Here is a 21,424-nt window from a genome sequence, read left to right as displayed (position 1 = left end):
TGGATGGGGATTGGGATGAAGAGAGCGCAGAGCAGACATGGCAAAGTTGAGGACTGGGGCGCGGCGGTAAGCTGCTTACAACATAGAAATAAAGGGTGAGGGCAGGTGGTGATGTAAAAAGATGCCTTATGCTTACCAGTGAATTTGATAAGGAAAAAATCTAGCTTAAATCGAGCATTTGAGATTATACTACTCTATATCCAATGGAAAGTCTTTGAAAAAGTTCTCAGGTGCCAGGCAAAGTTTTCTGTGTTTATATTGTAGTTTGCCGAAAGCTTCTCTATTCAGACATAAGCTTTAACCAAGAGATTGTTTCATAGATTTGGTAAAGATGCTTCAGGTTATGCTTCTGACAAGTGATCCCCTCTGATTGCGCCTTCCTCACCATTGGCATTTGGACTTGTGTTTACTCTCCCCTCCTCTATAGTGTGTGGACCGAAGAGTCTCAATGCACCTTGCTGAATGTGTCCATCACGGAAACATTTAATTGCTCTTTTAGCTGTGGTCCTGACTGCTGGAAACTCTCTCAGTACCCCTGCATCCAGGTGTATGTGAACCTGACTTCTTCAGGCGAAAAGCTTCTTCTCTACCACACTGAAGAGACAATGAAAATCAATCAGAAGGTAGGAGCTGGGTGCACACTGCATCTCATTCACACCCGCAGAGCTCCCACACCTGGCTCATTTCCCTGTGAAGTTCTCCTGGGCCGGCATTTCAAGGCAAAATACCACTAGGAAGCAGGCCCTGCCTCATCCATTCACAGAACTCCCTATTTGACTCTTGCTTGGGAAACATTTATTTCGTGTCCAAGCTGTGGACAAATCATTCCCCCATTTTGTGGTAGTGCAAATGTAGCCCTCACTTCCATTTAGAAGGTAAACATTATATCCTATTTATACACAAATAGATTGTTTCAAAACAAATGTGCAACTTAGTCAGAGTTGTACAAGCCGAAAAACCAGGTATTTGTCATACACCTGGGAGCCATGGGGTAATGCTGTCTTTTGCTTTTCCATGGTCATTGTCACTTAGTTCTACAACCTTGGGGATGTAATTTAATCTGTCTGAGCCTCAGCTTCCTCTTCTCTAAAATGGTAATAACAGTTGCCTTCCTGCAAGGCCATTGTGAGGATCAGAGCAAGTGTAAAGTGTTGCCACAGGAGAGACCTTCAACCAATGGTCACAGTGTGTGTCCTGTGTATCTTTCTTCATATGTGTTATGTTCATAGAGGCTGAATTTTCCAGCACTGATACATTCAAATCCAGATGGTGGATGCTCAACAAATGCATTGATTAAAGCTGCACATAAAATTTGTATTTATAAGGTCTGGAATGACCAGTAAAGTGTCAGCAGAACCAACTGCCATTATCAATTTTTAGTTAAATATATTGAGTTTTGGATTTATGGTAGCAATTTACATGGCCAGAGTACTCTCATACGCCAAGACAACCTAACGCCACTCTCCAGTAGGACAATTAGCTCTCGTTACCAGGGTACAACTCCCATGAACTCTAGCCTTTCTTGTAAAAGCTTTTCTTTCACTACAATTATCAGCACTTAAATGACATAGATTATATGTACTGAAAAAAATGCCGTAGCTTCAAAGTTCAATACTAGAATAGGATTTGTTTTGTGATATATTGACACAAAGGAAGGAAACTCACCTTGCATTTTGGTTACAATAATTTAAAAGAATTCTCACAAACATCTCTGAGGACTCAACACAATGAATATTTCAGGGAATGTTGTTTGAAAATGTCTGCACTGATTTCCTTTCGTTTGTGGTAACCACAAACAAAACTAGTTCTAACCCTGTTCTGCAAACATATAAAGCTTAGCTCTCCCACAAAGTGTTTGTTTTTCAAGATCTTGCCTCAAGTCAGATTTTTAAATCAAAGCTGACCTGTAGGGATGAATGCCTATAAAACTCTCAAATCTCCGTGGAACTGAAAATTGGCCAAAGTTGAATAGGCACGAATAAGTGAAATATATTTCCATTTCCTCGTTTTTACGTTTTATCACTAAGCCCTGTGAATGCATTATTTAGGCTATAAACAGAGAGTGAACCTACCATAGAAAGTCTCAGTTAAAAATCTAGGACCAGTATCCTGTCTGCTGTCAGACTACTAGATAATTGTTGGTTTATCTGCCTCATTATCTTATTTTTAACTATGAATTATAACATACATACAGAATCATGCAAGAAATGGAAAAAGCACAGCTCAGGCATTTAACACAGAGACCCCCCATGCAACCACCACGAGAGTAAAGACATAAACACTTCCTGTACAGCAAAAACACCCTTCATGTCCCCTCCCAATAACTGTAGGCTCTGCCCCCTGCCAGAGGTAACAACTATCCTAACTACTATGGCAATTACTTTCTTATGGCAAAAAACTTTCTTAGTTTTGCCTGTTTTTTAAACATTCTATAAATGGAATCATGCATAATATTTCCCTTTGTGTCTGGCTTCCTTCACACAACCCTATGTTTGTTAGAGTCATGCCATTTGGTGGTAGTTCATTCATTTTTATTACTGTATCATATCCCATTGTATGAATATGCTAATTTATTTATTCATTCTACTGTTGATGAACATTTTGAGTTCTCTACAGTTTGGGGCTATTACAAATAATTCTGCCATGAATAAATATTCTTGTATATGTCTCTTGGTGCATAAGCACACATTTCCATCGGGTATAAAGCTGGGAGTGAAATATCTATATCATAGGGTATACATATCTTAAAATTTAGTAGATAATGCCAAATGGTTTTCCAAAGTGCCTGTACCGATTTGCAATCCACCAACCCTGTGGGTATGAGGGTGTTCATGGCTCCAAATCCTCGTCAACACTTGGTACCATCTGTAATTTTAATTTTAGCTAATGTGGTGATATTCCCTGTTGTTCTTCTGACTAACATTATCAAATGCCTTTTTCATTTATTTATTGGCCATTTGGATCTCCTTTTTTGTATAATGTCTGTTCAAGTCCCTTGTCCATTTTTCTATTGGATTGTTTCTTCTTAGCATTCATTATAGGATTGCTTTAAATCTGGAAATGAACCTCCATTGGTTATATGTGTTGCAAAAATCTCCCATTATGTGGCCTTTTCACTCTCTTAATGATGTCTTTGAATGAAAGAAGTTTCTAATTTTAATGTAGCCAAATCTTGTCAATCTTGTTCTTTTTTTTTTTTTTTTTTTTTTTAAGTGTTTGGTCATCCTGTTTAAAAAGTCTCTACCTACACTGGGGTCATGAAGTCATTCTTCTAAATTATGTTCTAGAAGCGTTATTATTCTTCCTTTCACATTTAGAGTACAATCTACCCAAAATTGATTTTTATATAGGAGTCAAGTTTCTGGTTCCTTTTTTTTCATATGAACAGCAATTTGTTTAAGCCCATTTATGAAAAGACCACTCTTTCCTCACTGGATTATTTTTATAATCCCATTTCTCTTTCTATTTTCTTGGAAGTTATCTGTTCTGTCATTATTGTTTTAATATTTAGCCTAGAGATTACAACTTGCAATCTTGGCTAATCAAAGACATTAAAATATTTTAACCTCATTCATTCTGTTCCCAACTTATATATCATTATCATTTTTCTATATACACTTTAAGATCATGTAGACATTATTATTGTTTTTGTATATAGTGGATATTAATTTATTTTTTTCTTTTTTGTTTCTTTGTTGTTGTTGTTGTTTGTGAGGAGATCAGCCCTGTGCTAACATCTGCCATCCTCTTCTTTTTTTTTTTTTTTTTGCTGAGGAAGACTGGCCCTGGGCTAACATCCTTGCCCATCTTATTCCACTTTATATGGGACGCCACCACAGCATGGCTTGCCAAGCAGTGTGTTGGTGCGCTCCCAGGATCTAAACCGGCAAACCCTGGGCCGCCACAGCAGAGCATGTGCACTTAACCACTTGTGCCACCAGGCCGGCCCTAGTAGATATTAATTTAGATGTGTCCCATGATTTTCCATTTTCATTTTTCTTCTTTTATCTCTGGTCTCCCATCTGGGATCATTTATCTATTGCCTGAAGAACATTCTTCAATTAGTATTTCTTTAGTGCAATATCTGCTCTAAAGAATTCTCTCAGCTTTCATTTGTCTGAAAATATTTTTATTTCATTTTCATTTTTGAAGGATACATTTACCGAGTATAAAATTCTACATTGGCCGTTATTTTGTTTCTGCACATTCTGAAAACATTCCATTATCTTCTCGTGAGCATTGTTACTATTTAGAAATCAGCTCTCAGTCTAAGTACTGCTTTTTTGAACGTAATCTTTCTCTATTTAAAAAATTATTTTCTTTGGTTTTCTGCAGTTTAACTATTATGTGCCAAAGTGCCCATTTATTTTTATTTAGCTTGCTTAGTGTTCCCATGGCATCTCTCTCTGTTCCTTGATATTCTTCGTCAATTTTAGAAAGTTGTTAGTCATTATCACACCAAGTACTGCCTCTGCCCTCGTTACCTCCTGCTTCTCCTTCTTGGACTCTAATTGGCCGTATGTTAGGTTTTCTCATTGCATCCCCTGTGTGCCTTATTCTCTCTTTTGTATTTTCCCTCCTTTTGTCTCTCTGTGCCTCATTCTGGATAGTGACCTACCTTCTATCTCACAATTCTTTCCTTGGCTCTGACAAATCTACTGTTAAACCCATCCATTGAGTTCTTAATTTCTCTGATTGCATTTTTCATTTCTAGAATATCCATTTGGGTCTTATTTTATAGTTCCAGTTTTCTGCAATATTCTAATTCTTGTCTTTTAAATCATTCAACATGGAAAGTAAAATTATAGTTATTTTAAAGTTTATATTGATGACTTCAATATCTGAAGCCCCTATGTGCCTGTTCTATTTTTTTCTCCTCTTATTTGTTTTCATGTGGTCTTCTAATAGCTGGTTAATTTTTATTAGATTTCAGACATCATATTTGCAAGATTATTTATAAAAATAATTTTAAGGGGCCAGCCCAGTGGCGTAGTGGTTAAGCTCGTGCACTCTGCTTCGGCAGCCCATGGTTTGCAGGTTTGGATCCCGGGCACAGACCTACACATCACTCATCAAGCCATGCTGTGGCGGCATTCCACATACAAAAAATAGAGGAAGATTGGCACATATATTAGTTCAGGACTTCCTCACCAAAAAAATAATAAAAATAATAATAATTTTAAGCCTAGGATGATGTCATCTTTTCCCAAAATTATTTCCAATTTCTTATGCCAGGCCCCTGGGTGCACCAGCCATTCATGGTCACCTTGTGCTGACTTCATAAATTGAGATATTTAGGTCAGAACTGAAGTCCCTGTGAGGACTTGTTTACTTTAGGCTGACCATTATTCCTACGATACAGCCTCTAGATTCCCAACCCACAATGAATAGAGGAGTCATCAGGGCCCCCACTTTATAGGTCCTCAATGATAATTCCTGCCCCTAACTTTGCAAGGCTGTCAAAAATACCATTCAGCCTTCTGGGCTCTCAGCCCACTTCTGGAATCAGCAGATGCTCCAGAGGAAAAATGGCACCAAACACTGGCCTCACCCTCCTGACACAGTAGTTCTTCACTCTCTGGATAGCTGCCCTCTGCCTTTAATAAGAAAATATAGACATTAAAATTACAGTTATCTGCATGTCAGAAGGCCATTAAACCATGATCTTAAGGCAGCATGAGGAATATTCACGATATTCCTGGGGGAATAAATTAATATAATCTCTATGTCGATCTCTTTCTTGTTACCCTCCCTCAAGCCTCACCAAAAATAATAGTCTTCCCTGTAGTTACTAAAAAATGGGTATAGTTTTATTGAGATACATAAAGCACTACTGGCAATGTTTGATCTGAGACAACAGGAGACAAAAGGATATCAGCCAAGCTGTCTGCATCTTTGTATAAAATATCCAAAAGGATTTTATTTTTAAATTTTCACATTCTCTCATATATTCTTTTTCTTTAGCCTTTAAACCCAGTGCCCAGCCTCTTGTCAACATTACGACTGACGCTGCTTAAGCTGATAAGCTAGAATGCTCTTGTGGAGCAATTGGCTGACTAATAGTCTCCGGGAGCTGCAAGTGGGCTCAAGTGCTCCTGTCTCCCCTGGCCATAGGCTGTCACTGGAATCATAAACAGTGGCTAAGTACTACTTTACCATGGTTGTTGAATTTTTCAATGCTGATCTCCTTTTGGAGTTTAAAACCTCTTTTACCCATCAGGGATTCTCAAAACATGCTCATCTGGTTTGAGAGTGGATTTAACAAGAACTTTGGTGCAAAACAAGAAAATTTATCCATTATTTGGTATGTAGTATAATACCATATATGTGGTATTTTATACATAACTGTCATGGGGAAGGTATCTATTTTTGGTAGAGAATAAGTTTTATAAATTAGCCAGTTATTTACAACTCCAAACTCAGCATCACCCCTCATTTTGTTACCCATTCTGAAGCCTTCTGGGTTCCCTAAATCCAGAGAATATACATATCTAGACCAGGGTTTCTCAGCCTCAGCACTATTGACATTTGGGATGGGATAATTCTTTGTTGTCTGTGAGGGTGGGGTGGGGGCCTGTCCTGTACATTATAGGATGGTTACTAGCATCCCAGTCTTTACCAACTAGATGCCTAGCATCCTCCTCCCTCCAGCTGTGACAACTAAAAACATCTCCAGACAGCTCTAGATTTTATTTAGCTTTGAGCTTGGATGCTGTGAGATCCTGGAATTCTAAGCAAAGCTTGTAAGCATTGAGTTCCTCTGCGCAGCATTGGTAGGGTAAGAAAAAAAAGGAAGAAAATAAAGGGAAGTTGAGACTCTGGATGGAAAATAAGAGGACCCAACATTCACTAAGTGTCTACTATGTGCCGAGCACTATGCTAAGAACTTTAGAAATATCATCTCATTTAATCCCAACTAAAACCCTACTCCTAAAATAATAATAACCAGATTTTATCAAGAGTTTACAATGTACCAAGAACTGTCTAGAACTAAATATTTTACATGAACTCACTTAATTAAAGCAGCAATCCCACGTATTAGGTACCACTATTATCACCACTTCACAATAATGAAGCTGAGCTCAGAAAATGAAGTAATTTTCCCAAGGTCACACATTCACTAACTAATTCGTGCTGAATTAAACCTCGTCATGTTATCTCTTAAAGAGAAAAAACATTAGAGCATCCTCTTGAGAGAATAAAGATAAGAGCTCTGAAAATTCTAAATTCTCTGAAATCTTTATCCTTCTGATGGTATATTTTAGTGAACAGGTGAGAACCCATGCCATTATATCACATTCCAAGAGGTTCTGAGGATCAAGTAAAGGCCATGAGCAAGGAATAGAATTATCTGTGATCCTGCAGGAAGGGCATGGCTGTGTATTCAGCACCAGTTTATGCAAAGTGGATATTAAACAGATAGAAGTGCACCTTGAAAAGCGGGAAAAAACCATGACCAGAAATTTGACATGTGACATCCCCGTAATTAGCACCTTAAGTTTATAGGGATATTTATTAGACATTCGCTGAAACTGCCTATGGACCAGAGATTCAGAAATGCTTTTGTGATTGACAAACTTTAGTCACTGCTCGCCAAAACTGAATTCTGGGGCAGCTAAGGGCACCTTCGTGCAGAAATGAAAGGAAAAATGTACTTGAAAGGAGCTTGCATTGAGCATCAAGAAGAAAAACATGGAGAATGAGCATACTCCTTTCCAATTACCAAGAAAGACGACCATGGTGAAGGGTAGGGTCAGATTAGATATCTTACTTACTCTAGGCCTAATTGGATACATCATGGACCTGGGGCTCCATGGCTTAAACTGTTCTGTGTATTGACCAATCTGAAGGCTTCAGACAGCTTCTATTTCATTAGTGGATTTCCTAGGTCTTTTAAGTGTCTTCTCTACTCCAAATCAAGCAGAAATGCCATAATAAATATGAAAGTTCTGGGAAACACAGAAAAGGAAAACCTCTCTGGAGGAAACTGTGACTGGATACTTAAAGAAACCATAGTGCATAGCAGATCGTGAATACTGTTTTCCTTTCCTCTACCAAACATTTCAAACAGTCCTGCTTGCCAAAATCAGGCAGACACTTAGAAGTGCAAACTAAACAAGTCTAAACTAAATTTTGTGGGATTCACTTTTTTAAAAAGTGATGATAAGGAGCCGGAAGTCTCAAGAGGGAAAGAAAATAATATCTCGATCTATCTTCTCATTTCTCTGTCCATCACTAATCTTCAAGAACTCAAAAGTTCAAAATATACTTGTGGGACAGAGGAACCCAGGGCTGCCAGTGGGTGATCTCTACATTCTTTGAATATAGGGATTATGTTTTCTTCTCTAGCACAGAACACAAAGCCTGGCACATAGTACATGCTTAATAAACATGTGCACAATATTTATTGTTTGACGACACTAGAAAAAGTTCCACCTAACTTTGGAACCAAGAATATTTATGTTCCACATGAGCGATGTTTTTATCTCATGGACATTGTGGACTAGGATGCTCTGGCTGCTAAAGTGTTCTTTTTTTTTTTTTTTTTTTTTTAGGAAGATCAGCCCTGAGCTAACATCCATGCTAATCCTCCTCTTTTTGCTGAGGAAGACCGGCACTGAGCTAACATATATTGCCAGTCCTCCTCCTTTTTTCCCCCAAAGCCCCAGTAGACAGTTGTATGTGATAGTTGCACATCCTTCTAGTTGCTGTATGTGGAACGCAGCCTCAGCATGGCCAGAGAAGCGGTGTGTCGGCGCACGCCCGGGATCCGAACCTGGGCCACCAGCAGCGGAGCACGCGCACTTAACCACTAAGCTACGGGACCGGCCCCTACTAAAGTGTTCTGAGAGCAAATTTGTGGCCCACCTCTGTGAAGGATATAATCTTTACTGAAAGCCTTTTCAGCCTCATTCCTGGTCCCATTTCATCACCCCACCCTTGCTTTGTATTCTCTTCCTGTTTCTAACCATCTATCCTATATAGTTTATGTTTTTGATGCCTGTGTCTAGCATGCTACCTGGCACATTAGAGACACTCAATAAATAGTGAGTGGATTTCATGAAACTTCTAACCCCTCTCTGAAATAAGCATCTTCCCTTTTTATAAAAAAACAAATGAAGAACAACCCTTCCCCTGAGGTGCTCTTGAGAGTTGGTAGCTCCCTTCCTCCCGTCACAAGGAAAAGGAAGCTGGCCTGCGAGATTATTCAGCCAAACACCCCCCTCCTACTGCCCCTACTCTCCCCCACATCTTTTATTTTTAGGGTGAAGGCCTGTCACTGTTTGCTTCATGCATGCCTAGCAAAGCATATCTAAGCAAAGCCCAACAGGTAGTTTCTCAAAACTTCTGTCCATCATGAGAATAAAAATAACTCTATTGATGTAAAAGATTCTGGAAGTGAGAAAAGAAAATTTTCAGTCACTTTTCAAAGAATTGGAGAGAAGATACAGTTGCTGGATCTTCGTAGCCATGTTAAGGGAAAGGACAGTCGGGAGAAGCTGACAGCACCCAGGTTCCCCTAGCTGGGAGAGGAAAGGTCACGCTGTGGGGCCATCTCTGTGGTTTTCAATACTAAAGAGCACTTAAGGGATTTGGGAAAGCAGAAAGGTTTATTAGCAAAATTCAGGACTAAGAAGAGAGACGTGAGCCTAAATCTCCCACTGCATGGCTGTCTCAGAGGATTGCTAGGTTTATATATTCATATGTTAAAGCACAAAAGAAAGAATGGCCTATAGACTTGGTAAAAAATATGAACATATTTTGATTAGTACTTAAGTGTCTTGTGTACATAAAATTATTATTCATATGTTCCTTTGTGTTACATATCACGCAGAGCCTGAACGTTAAATCTTTCTTATCCCACACTTCCCACTGAAAAAAAAAGAATTATCTAAAAATTCTGGGATTTTTACCTTTTCAACCTATATTACATTTTTCTAAGTGTAGATCACTTAGGAAAGTTTCCATTTGTTGAAATGCATTCTGCATATTCTAAACCAATCACATAAAATTATCCTCCAAACATGTGATGAAATCATATGATCACTAAATCTTCTCCCCAAAATCACAGCAGCCTCAGAAACATACGTATGGCTATAGTTTGAGCCAAAGAAACGGAAACCTAGAATCCTAATGCAGGATTCAGCCTAATGTCAAACATCCTCCAACACAAAAGCAAGGAACATGAGAGACAAGAGCCATCGGACAGGCCTGTTCCTGTAAAAACCATATAACTGGTAATTTTGCGCTCCTTGGAGTTTTCATAATTTAGTATGTGGCACTCGGTTAAAGACTTGAGAAGATCATGTGGACAAATGTGATATTCCAATAGGAAACTACGTTAATGAAAATTTATTGAGGCTTTATGCATATTCATCACTTAATCCTCACACAAACCCTGCCAGGAAGGCTCTATTAACCCCATTATAGATAAATTTTTTTTACATAAAAATGATATAGATATTTTTATATAAATATTATAGTTAAAGAAGTTGATTCTGAGGAGCCAAGTAACTTGCTTATAGTAACACAGTAACCAGATCTCCTGAACACAAGTCAGGGGCTTGTTAATACTACTTCATACATTCTTGTCACAAAAGAAGGACCATCAATAATAAAAGTAAATGAATGATTGAGATACGGTAGAGTTTCCAGGGATCAGCAGCAGTCTAGTGGGAGTCAGTTTGTGTCGAAAGGTGGTAGGTGCAAGATTAGGAAAAGCTAAAAACACAAGGGCAGAGGAATCTTTTCTCCACTAGCAACATGGAGTTGCCCTTAGATTTGCCACTGGCCCTGAGGACCCAAGTCCAATCACGTGGGAACGTGGCTCCTCTGGCCGGTCCAAACGTGCACACTTGAGACCCTGATGGCTTGAAACTTTAAGAACCAGCTCCTGTGTTACAACCTTGCTAGATGGCCTCAAAAGTAATTTATATCTCATTTTATTTGGAAGAATCTTACCTACTGACAGAATTATTGTCATTTGGCTGACAAACGTTTCTTCAAAAATAATTTAAAAGCCAAATCAATTCACAAGAGCATAAGAAAAAAAAACTCCGTTTTTAATGGAATGCTATTTTTATTGAGATCATTTCAATAACTTAGTACTGTTAGCTGCTGAAACTACTACTATGAACCATCTCGGCACAAAAATATACAGAAGCTGGATACATTCGTAATAGAAATTGGCTCTGTTTGATTTCAACCAAAATTGGCTTGTCTGTAATTTTTTTCAGCGCTTTGCTTCAAAAAGCATTTAAAAAAATTTTAAAGACATGATCTGGGCAGCTTTGAAAAAGGAAAAAAATAAAGGCATTCCCTTTCTGCCTTAAACCTTTATGATCCAGAAGGCATCCAACTGGTAGAAAATTTGTTTCATGGCAGTCATAGGCCAATTTCTGTACTAAGGTATAACTCACTGAGAAACTCTGCTTTCTTAGAGATATTTTCAGACCCTTAATGTTGTGCTAGTACCAGCTCTGTCCTGCACTCACATTTATGAGTGTACTCACGTTTATTCTTAGCTGATCAAATTTGAAGGTGTCAACCAGTCCTTGCTATGAGAACATTACTTTAAGCCTGATTTACGATAAATGCCAGCATGCTCATCCTCCATTCTTAACCAATCGAAGAATCTTCCTGCTGTTTACAGTCAAGTAATCTAACGATTACAGCACACCAAACAAAGCAAGGTGCCAGTGTATCCACTAATAAAGTCAGGGGAAAGAGTAATCCAAACATACTCTATTAGCAAACTCAGTCTATTTCTTTTATGTTTTCTTCCTGTGAAATCTACAAGTCTAAATTGTTCTGGAATTCCAGGATCCTAACCCAAAGCTCCCATCAATGTGCCTCAAAATTCCCCAACAGCCCACCTCATCTGTGTCTCTGCATACAGTCATGTGAGTTGTGCACTGCACAACCCTAGGAGTACTAATCACATTGTAAAAGTCATAGATGTGAATATTTATAATCACAACTTATAAGTTGGTAATAGTAGTAACTTGTGGGGGATTTTTTCATAAAATCAGTGTATTATGACAATTTTTCAATAGAAAATAATAGCATTTTGAAGAGGGGGCATAGTTTTCTAATTCATACTAAAACACTATACAGATTAGCAGTGATCTTGTCACAAACCAATTTAATTCAGATAAATCAGTTAAATTAATCATTTTATAATGTATATAACAAGGGACAGGGATTTTTTTTTTTCTATTGAGAGGGACATGGCCAGAGAGGAGAAAGAGCTAAACAAGGACCCGCATATCTCTCAGAAACGTGACTTAAATCCCTTAGTTCTAACTTTTTAAAAAGTTAGATTCATTGTCATATCAATTTTGACACCGCCCATTTACAGACCAAAGAAAGAAGGTCACAGAGGTTTCATCTCCTCAGACGCTGCTTTTTAAATTAGGAAAAATGTGTTCAAAAGTATATCCAATAAATAATAAAAAGAAAAACTACAAAGTGCTTTAATTCCATCTGTATCCTGTATCCAGAGAAGAGAAAGAGGAGAGAAGGAGAAAGGAGGATAAAAAGAGGGAATAGAGGGGGAAATATAAAGTGAAGTGAGGGGTGGGGGCAGGGCAGGGAAGGAAAAGAGAGATACAAAGAAAGAAATCAAAGGATATATGTACGTAGAAAGAAAGAAAGGAGAGACACAGAGAAGAGATATCTCAAGAAAGAAGAGGGGTGAAAAGATTAAAGGAAAGATATTGTAAGTTCTCAGATGGATGCTTGGTGAAGAGTAAACTGATTTGGTTCTGTTTTATTTTTCCTTGGTTTATGGAAAAAGTTACTTTGTCATGCTAACTGGGCATAAACCATTCATCACAGCTTTTTAATTATTCAATATCCCTACACTTTCCCAGATTCATCTTCAGCAGCTCACCAGGTGTATAGCTGTTTTCTTGACTACAGTAGCAGGGGACTGAGGTGAGCTATCAAAGTACATCTTGGTCAGACACCTAAAAACATTTTTTTAAATCAATGTGTGAGTTCTTAGGGTTCCTGGAGGCACTAATTTGAATATGAAAAGAATAATCATCATGGTTATTTCACAGATCACTAAGTTGGCCTCAATACCCCATCCCCTTCTAGTACCAGACACATACACTCACACACATACACACACAGAGTATCTTCTGGTGACAGTTTATCTTGTTTTCTACAGTGCTCCTATATACCTAAGTGTGGAAAAAATTTTGAAGAATCCATGTCCCTGGTGAATGTTGTCATGGAAAACTTCAGGAAGTACCAACACTTCTCCTGCTATTCTGACCCGGAAGGAAACCAGAAGAGCGTCATCCTAACCAGACTGTACAGCTCCAATGTGCTATTCCATTCACTCTTCTGGCCAACGTGTATGATGGCTGGGGGCGTGGCGATCGTTGCCATGGTGAAACTCACACAGTACCTCTCCCTGCTCTGTGAGAGGATCCAACGGATCAATAGATAAAAGCAAAATGGATGAGATCATTTTCTTTAAAGCTCAAATACTGTTTTCTTTCATTCTTCACCAAAGAACCTTAAGTTTGTAATGTGCAGTCTGTTATGAGTTCCTTAATATATTCTTATACGTAGAGCAATAATGCAAAAGCTGTTCTATATGCAAACACGATGTCTTTATTATTCAGGAGAAGAAATAAGTGTTTTGTGTTGGTTGGTCGGTTGTTTTCGTAATCTTGTTTCAATACTGGAACTAGTACTTCCTTCTCTCGTTCCGCCAAAATAGGGCTCAGTTATTCATTTGCCAAGCTTTGTGGAGGAATGTAGACAATATCAACGTGATGAGGTCTGTGTTCTGAGTTGTCAAATCTCTTGAAGACATTTCTGCAATATTTTTCATCATTCATTGTTTACTAAAGCTGCAGCCAAAAATATTTTTTCTTTTCCTACTCTAAACTGAGCCCTGTAGCAAGTGAAGGGACCAGATTTCCAAACTAAAGGATGTTATGCATTTTCCTTGTATTTCTACCACATCACTGTAAAGAAGGGGGGAAATTCAACCAACGATTTTTCTTTTATTACTTTCTATTCATAACTTTAGATTTTTTTAACTGATTTCCAAAAAAATAAGCTGTTTTCATTAACAGTTCTATAATCTCTTCTTGTGATTCGAGTAGAAAATGAACAGAGCCCTTTCCACATAAGACCCTGCTACTGTGTGAGAAGATGACATTTACAAGGAGTTTTATTACCTGTGAACTAACTGAACATTGAGCAGATGCTCCATCACAATCCGGGAAAGACTATGTTACTAAGAAACTTGTGTGAAAATCTTTATTCTATTTCAGTTGAACTGTTAGGTGGTAAAACTAAGATCCTACTTGCTGGTCAAGACTGGTAAACTGATTTCAATGGGTAAATCTATTGTGGCAAATTAACATGTTGGAATATTGCTCTTTGGGAATTCATGTTTAAGTTAATGAATGTATAGTCTCTCTTTCTCACAAGTGTCCCCTATCAGGATTTTAAAGCTATGTGCACAGAACATTTGTCTCCTCTACATGTTTTATTCTTCTATTTATAATTCCCTTTTTTGTTGCTAGTTTTTATACATGGAATAGACCTTTTTTCCTAAAACACCCTTGAACTGAATGACAGATTTAAAGGAAGCCTTTGTTCACATAGCCATTCACTTATTGCTTGGGGGGAAAAATGAGGGATTGGTTTTAAACAAAAACATTCCATCTTTTATTTAAAATCAATATCAAAAGGAGAAGACAAACATCTATCTTTCTCATCTATAGTTAAGTACCTTTTTGTAATGTAGTATCAAAGTTTTCTAGGTATTGCAAAATTTTACAAACCATATTTGTGGAATGAATGGTGAAACTAATCTGGTGAAGTGGAAAGTATTCTGCAATATTGTAATTCATAGTTTGACTTTTCATAAACAAATAAATCCCTAGGGTATAATCAAGACATCAAATGTGTAATTAAAATTTTTTTTAAAAATCTGTTACATCAGCAAGATTTGAATACCTCTTGCATTCTAAGCTGACAAGCACACAGTAGTTCAAAAGCCTATGATTCACTATCTTTAAAAGTATGTAAAGAGATTATAAAGAAAGTTCCTTTTTTTAACACCCAAACACATACACACAATGTTATGAATATTTGGAAAATATGATAGAAAACTCAATTCCTACCCCACCTTGAAAACATAATTCTGGAGATGAGAGGGAAATCTCTGTGACTATGGAGCTGAAAATTTGTAATCTTTACTGTTCTTTGGGCTTCCCTTCAAGTGACCTAAGTATGAAACATATGCAAGTGAAATTATTAGATGAGTTATTTTTTATTTTCCTCTGGATTTTTAATTAAAAATTCCCAACTCATGTTTCAGATAAGAGGGTAGAAACGTCAAAATAATGACACCAAAAAGAAGCTAACTAGTGCCTTCTTGAATTCCAATAAAGCAATAGCCCCTTCAAGTAATCTGAATGCAGACACAGTTAAATGCTCATTATTAAAGGAAAAAGAACTAGTACTAATAATAATGTCTTAAATGCTTTGCATGTGTTAAGTAATTTAATCTTTATAACAACCCTATTGGAGGTAGCACTATTATTATCCCATCCTACAGATGAGAGTGTTGAGACTTAGAGATGTTAAATAACTTCCCCAAGGTTACACAGATACTAAGACAGCAGAGAACTAAGAAAATACCCAGTCTGTAGCTTTCCCATTATGGTAACCATTTCCATGGCTTTGGGGTCTTTTAGATAACACTGAGGGATGCTAAGGTTTGGAAGGGATTATAGGGGTGAAGAAGAAAGAGCACTGAACTGGAAGTCAAAAGATTTCATTTAAGACATGGTGACTAGGTGACTTAGGCTTCTCAATTAATCTCTTGACTTCTTCGACTGTAAAATTAGGATGTGAGGCCAGCCGACTGCTAAGGTCCCTTTTAACACTAACATTTCATCCTGGTATATGGAAGGAAGAATGAATACCATTCTCCAATGTTCATAGAGCAGATCTGATTCTCAAATAGAATCTAAACATATTAGTCCATGAATTAAAAAACGGTCTTCCTGCTGATATTCCCCATAATCCGTGTGCCTCTTCTTTAGGGCCCAAAGCTTTATTTATACCTGCCAGAAGCACAACTCTGACTCTCCACATTATTCAACAAGGACGATTTCCCCCACAGAATATCTGTGCTTCCAAATCACTTTCATTATCCAATTGGCACATCACATCTAAAACTTTATTGATTTCAAATTCCCTGACTTGCAATTATATTAAAACCCAGAAAATGGTAAATACACCAATCACTGCTTGCAAATAGCTATAATAAAAACTATGATTCTGTAGAAAGCCACTGGTGAAATGCTGACTGATCATAATGATGGTGTAGGCAATCACAAAATACCTCCTTTGTAGACCACATGCCATTTAGGGTTCCAGCATGTTACTCTTTTCTCATTGCTGTGAATGACCAAAAAAGTGATTATGCGTGGCATTTATATAGCAAATATTATTTTCAATATGTCATGCCATAAACACCTTACCACATTCCAGTGGATGAAACATCTTGACACTCTAATCATTCCATTGACATTAACAGAGAAATCTCTGCAGGACAGCAAAATAATATGAGCAATTGATTCAAGTGAGCTAAAACAATTTTAAAGGAATGATTTGTTATTCACAGACATAATTAAATTTCCTCTCCTCCCCTGCAAAAATATTGAAATGAACAACATTTGAGCAGGTAAGGTAACTCTCATTGTCCTGGTAGGGAAGAGGGAGTGGTTAAAGGTTGGACATTGTTCCTTCTCTTCTCAACTTCTACTGTTTTCCCTTTCCCCTTGTACAACAATTCAGTAAGAACAATGTCACATTTCTGCAGTAACCACTCCAATGTGTATACCACATGGGAAATCTGACTCAAGAAACAAAGTTTCAGAACTCTCCTGAAAAATTTATCAGGAGACAAGTAAGTCAGGACTGAGCAGACACCTTTTCAGTTGAATCTGTTTCATCCTTCCATATTTCCAGCAACCGTAAGGAATAATACCAAGTATACAACACTGCTGTCTCTCTTAAGAATGAATTTGAACTCTATTAGAAGGGTTGAGACAACGCATATGAAAAAAATAGAGAACAGTTAGGTCTCGAACCCAACTCAGTGGGGACAATATCTACAGAGGGCTGATATTAGGCTTTACTGGAACTGTAAAATGTAAAATGCCTAGCACTGTATATAGCATACATAGATGCTTACCAAATGGTAATTATTACTATTAATAGTAAAACGAAGTAGTATTAATAGTATAAATATAACCACTAGTAGTATATAATCTCTTGGAGCTAGAATAGCTCAAAAATGTTGTTTTGCCCGAAATTCACACCAATGCCTAAATCCCTTAGACAACATCCTTAGCGGGCATCCTCTAATGACAGGGACAGTTACTACTGGAATCCTGCCAGTGATAGGATAGATTACCAGTTAATAAGACAATGCTAGAAAGTTTTCCTGATAATCAGTCTGAAATCTGCCTTCCTATTATATCTACCCACTAAATCCACACAAAATCAGATCAGTTCTCCAGTCACTAACTTATTCTATTAGTTTAATTTTATTAAAATATGGAAAAGGGGATGGGGAAAGAGAAACTTCCATTTGTTTAGTATATAAGACCATAGAAAATAACCTATTCCGCCAGAATTATGACATAAATGAAAATGTATAAAGGTAGCATAAATGACATCAACTTTAAAAGGTTAACAATATGCCCATTAGAACCTAAACATTCATGGATGAATTAAATTGATGAGCTAGCTAAACCCTCTGATGCTCATGTGAATTTTAATCCTGCACCAATCCTCAAGTATAATTTGGCCTTCTGAAAGGTAAAACTGTCTGTAATTCTACATTACATTCTTATTCAACTTTATGACAACAGACTAAGCTGTCTAAGAACCAGATGACTCAGGAGCATAGACGTGTTCCTAACAAAATGTTTCTACAATTGTGCCGTGGGTTCATCTTGGCTAAGGTACCATTCTCCAGTGCAACGCCAAGGAATTGGAAGGAAATATCAATCTGAATTCCAGTAGTGACTTTATGAATAAGTGTTCCATGTAGGTAGGAAGAGAAGTTGTTCTCTCAAACAGTATAATCACTTAATTAGGGCTTCCATAACTGTTCTGTAGCCAAATTCTTTTAAAACAAATTTAATTCCCAAGCCCTTGCAAGTTGTAATATGATTTATTACAACATAGTATGATATCAGGGCATGGAGAAGGCTTCAGGGTCCTCTATACATTCCCACCACCTGTTATCACTATTAGCAGTACCAGAAATTTCTTTAGGTAGAAGTCACAACTTCTCTTCATAAAAATTTCTCTCTCTCTCTCTTTCTCTCTCTCTTTCTCTTAGCTGTGTTTTCCTCTCTTTGTCACATTCTTAATCTCCATACACCAACAAAGATGACCCCCAGCAGATACATATTTACAAAATCCCTGTGTCTGTAATCACAAAAGGAGAAAAACCCAGCATTCATGTCAGTCCTCAAAAATGCCGGTTCTCTTTGTATCATATGTCCACTACTGGGCCCACCCCGGTGATGATGGAGACAGGGCACATTATTCACAGCCCCATTAGGTAGGGGTCAAATAATTCCTCAAAGAAAAACAGGTGCATGTTAAAGAAGAGAGGAAGGGAGGCTGGGCAAGCAAAACCACAGATGTCCCCCACAGGCAACTTGGGTAAACTCATTCCAAATCTTCTACCAATGCAGATTTTGGTTGAAGGAGAAAAAGGGCCACACAGATGAGGAGAAAAACTAGTGTTACTGAGAGGGTAAAGAAGCAAAAAGAACCAGTGGTTGGAATTTACTTTGCAATTTTTCTATGACTCCTTCAGTTATCTCATAAAATTTAAAAGAAAAAAAAAAAAACATTTCTGATTTTCACTGAAGGAGAGATGCAGGAATATTTTGATTTCAGCAGGAGACAAGAGACAAGAGGTTCCCTAAGGGGTAACAGATATCACATTAAGAGGAAAGAGTTGATAGGAAACAGAAACTAGTTTAAAAGAAGGGAGTGATAATATATGGAGAAAGGAGATTGAGGATTAGAAAATCTAATTTAAGCAACTAGTGCTATTCATCAAGTACTAAAGAATTTCTCTGTGTTTTTCTTAAGGGCCTTATCCTTTGGGATACCTATTTGTACTAGCACAGATTCAATTGCCCCATTTACAACTTATTTTGGAGTAAATCCATTTAAGGAGTATGTGAAGAGGTGAAGGGATGGGTTCCCTCTATCCCTTAGGTTTTTCACACATGGTAACATTTAAGAAAATGATTCTTTATAGTTCTTCTACGTGAGCCACCACCACAGCATTGTAGCTGACAGACGGGTGGTGTGGTTTCACCACCAGGAATGGAACCCGGGCCGCCAAAGCAATGAGCACGCTGAATTTTAACCACTAGGCCATCAGGGCTGGCTCGGCTTACAACTAGATATACAACCATGCACTGGGCCTTTGGGGAGGAAAAAAAAAAAAAAAGAAAGAAAGAAAATGATTCCTTCTTGTACCAGGCAGTGAGAGATCTTGTCACAGAGATATCACTAGGAAGCACTACTCACCATCTGCAACCTCACCTACCATCTGTAGCGCCTTGGTGACTTTAACATTTAGACATCCATATAATACTCTCAACTTATGTCTGTCCAAACTCATCAGCCTCCTCAGTTGGAGAGTCATCAAAGCTCAGCCCTTCTGCTTGCTGTGTTAAAAATCCAGCGGTTCGTGAGGCAGCTGCAAACCCTGGCACTGAGCGTCTTCCCGTGGTGAGCAAGCACACTAGGTCGTCCCTGCACCATCCTTGAGCATGACGGGAGTATCATTTTGGAACAATTAACAGTGTCTGTCTCTAACCAAAAGCCTTCAGCTGCTGTAGCTAACATCTAGCCATGCTGGGAAGAAAGCACAAGGTTTAGACTGGGAACTCATACTGCACCTCAAATATATTCCAACAGTTGTGACAGATACAGAATTTGGTGCCAATGCTACACTGAGGTCCGTCTCTAGAAAGTCAGAATCAGCTGGGAAATTTCAGCTTTCCTAGAAAAAGAGGGTGCTCTAAATACAGCTCGGGCGTCTGTCAATGGAAATCCCGCTCAGCCAGCCGAACTAGTTGCAGCAAACTGGTTTTGTGCTAACACCAACAAAGAGGCTTTCCAACTTTCAGTTTCTTTGAAAACATCACACTATCTGGCTAAATAAATAACTCTTTAAATACTAACAACCCTCAAGTTAGCCTGGCAAATATCCAAGACTGTTTAGAAGATTCCCCTTGGAAGGTTTGAGAAGCCACATGTCCAAATCACCCAACAGTGGAAATCAGCAACTGTCTCCGCTTTCAAGAATGAAGCATTTTAATAGTTGAGTAGCCTTAGAAACTGTCATTGTTTACCACTAAACTCAAAAAAAAAAAAAAACCCACAGAGAACTGGAGCAAAGGGGCCTTTTGGAAGACCAGGTAAAGCCAGCAGTTTACCTCTGATATCGGTGCAGTCCAGGATCCTGAACAGCAGGCACCAGGAAAACTACAAGCCATCTTCACGTGGCCCCCCATTCCTGCTTCTATTTTGTGTAAAGCAGTAAGTCAAACCCAGCCCAAGCCTGGCATTTGCAGGCATTGAGGCCTGCTAAAATGGGGAAGTTTTCACTCAACAACGGCCTGTAGACAAGCCTGATGTTCTGCCTTTATCTAGAAAGACTTACACCGCCAAGAACTAGTACCATTTTGCATCTGCAAATGACTTGGATCATGGAGTGTACTGGCTCTTCAAGTCTCTTTCCTACTGTCATCCCCACACCTCTTATGCTTCAGCCATCTAATCAGTGGCCATCCCCAGTGTTCCAAATTCTTTCACTCCTCTGGGTTTTTGCGTTTACTGTTTCCTCTGCCTGAGACTCCCTTCTCCCATCTCCCTTCCATCTACCTGGCTAACTCATACTCATTCTTTAAGATTCAGCTCGAACTTCATCTGCACCAGGTCATTCCTGAGCTGCCCAGGCCCAGGCTAGGTGCCTGTCATCTATGCTTAACACCACCTCATTGCACCTATGTATAAAAACACTTATCACCCTACATTATAGTCTTGGTTTATTTCTCTGGTACTCCTACAAGTTTCTTGAAGATATGGTTTTATTTTATTCATCCCTGTTTTATTTTGTTGTTATGTTCTCATCACCTAGTCCAATACAATTCCTGGCCCATAGGAGGGACTCTATAAATGTTACTTAAATGAATAATTGAATTATTAATAAAAAGTAGGGAAATTAAGTAGATTTCTCTGTATTGTGACCTGAAGATCTTCCCAAATAACAAAAATACCAAAAGAGCCACCATTGGAGATCTGTTCCTCTTACTGTAGATTCCTGTGGCCT

The 21,424-nt window shown here is 38.2% G+C and overlaps 1 protein-coding gene across 1 annotated transcript in view; it reads left to right on the top strand.

Annotated features, from left to right (window-relative positions):
- KCNMB2 (potassium calcium-activated channel subfamily M regulatory beta subunit 2) overlaps positions 1-14,936 on the top strand; it is a 118,928-nt gene extending 103,992 nt beyond the window's left edge. The window contains exons 4-5 of the mRNA XM_058556316.1: positions 428-623; positions 13,178-14,936. Coding sequence (XP_058412299.1) covers positions 428-623; positions 13,178-13,462 — 481 coding nt within the window. The 3' untranslated portion in view covers positions 13,463-14,936. The remainder of the gene's footprint in view (positions 1-427; positions 624-13,177) is intronic.
- The last annotated feature ends 6,488 nt before the right edge of the window (positions 14,937-21,424 follow it).

The sequence above is a fragment of the Diceros bicornis genome, chromosome 15 (assembly GCF_020826845.1).
Source record: "Diceros bicornis minor isolate mBicDic1 chromosome 15, mDicBic1.mat.cur, whole genome shotgun sequence".
NCBI lineage: Eukaryota > Metazoa > Chordata > Mammalia > Perissodactyla > Rhinocerotidae > Diceros > Diceros bicornis.
This window is presented reverse-complemented; position numbering and strand designations above follow the sequence as displayed.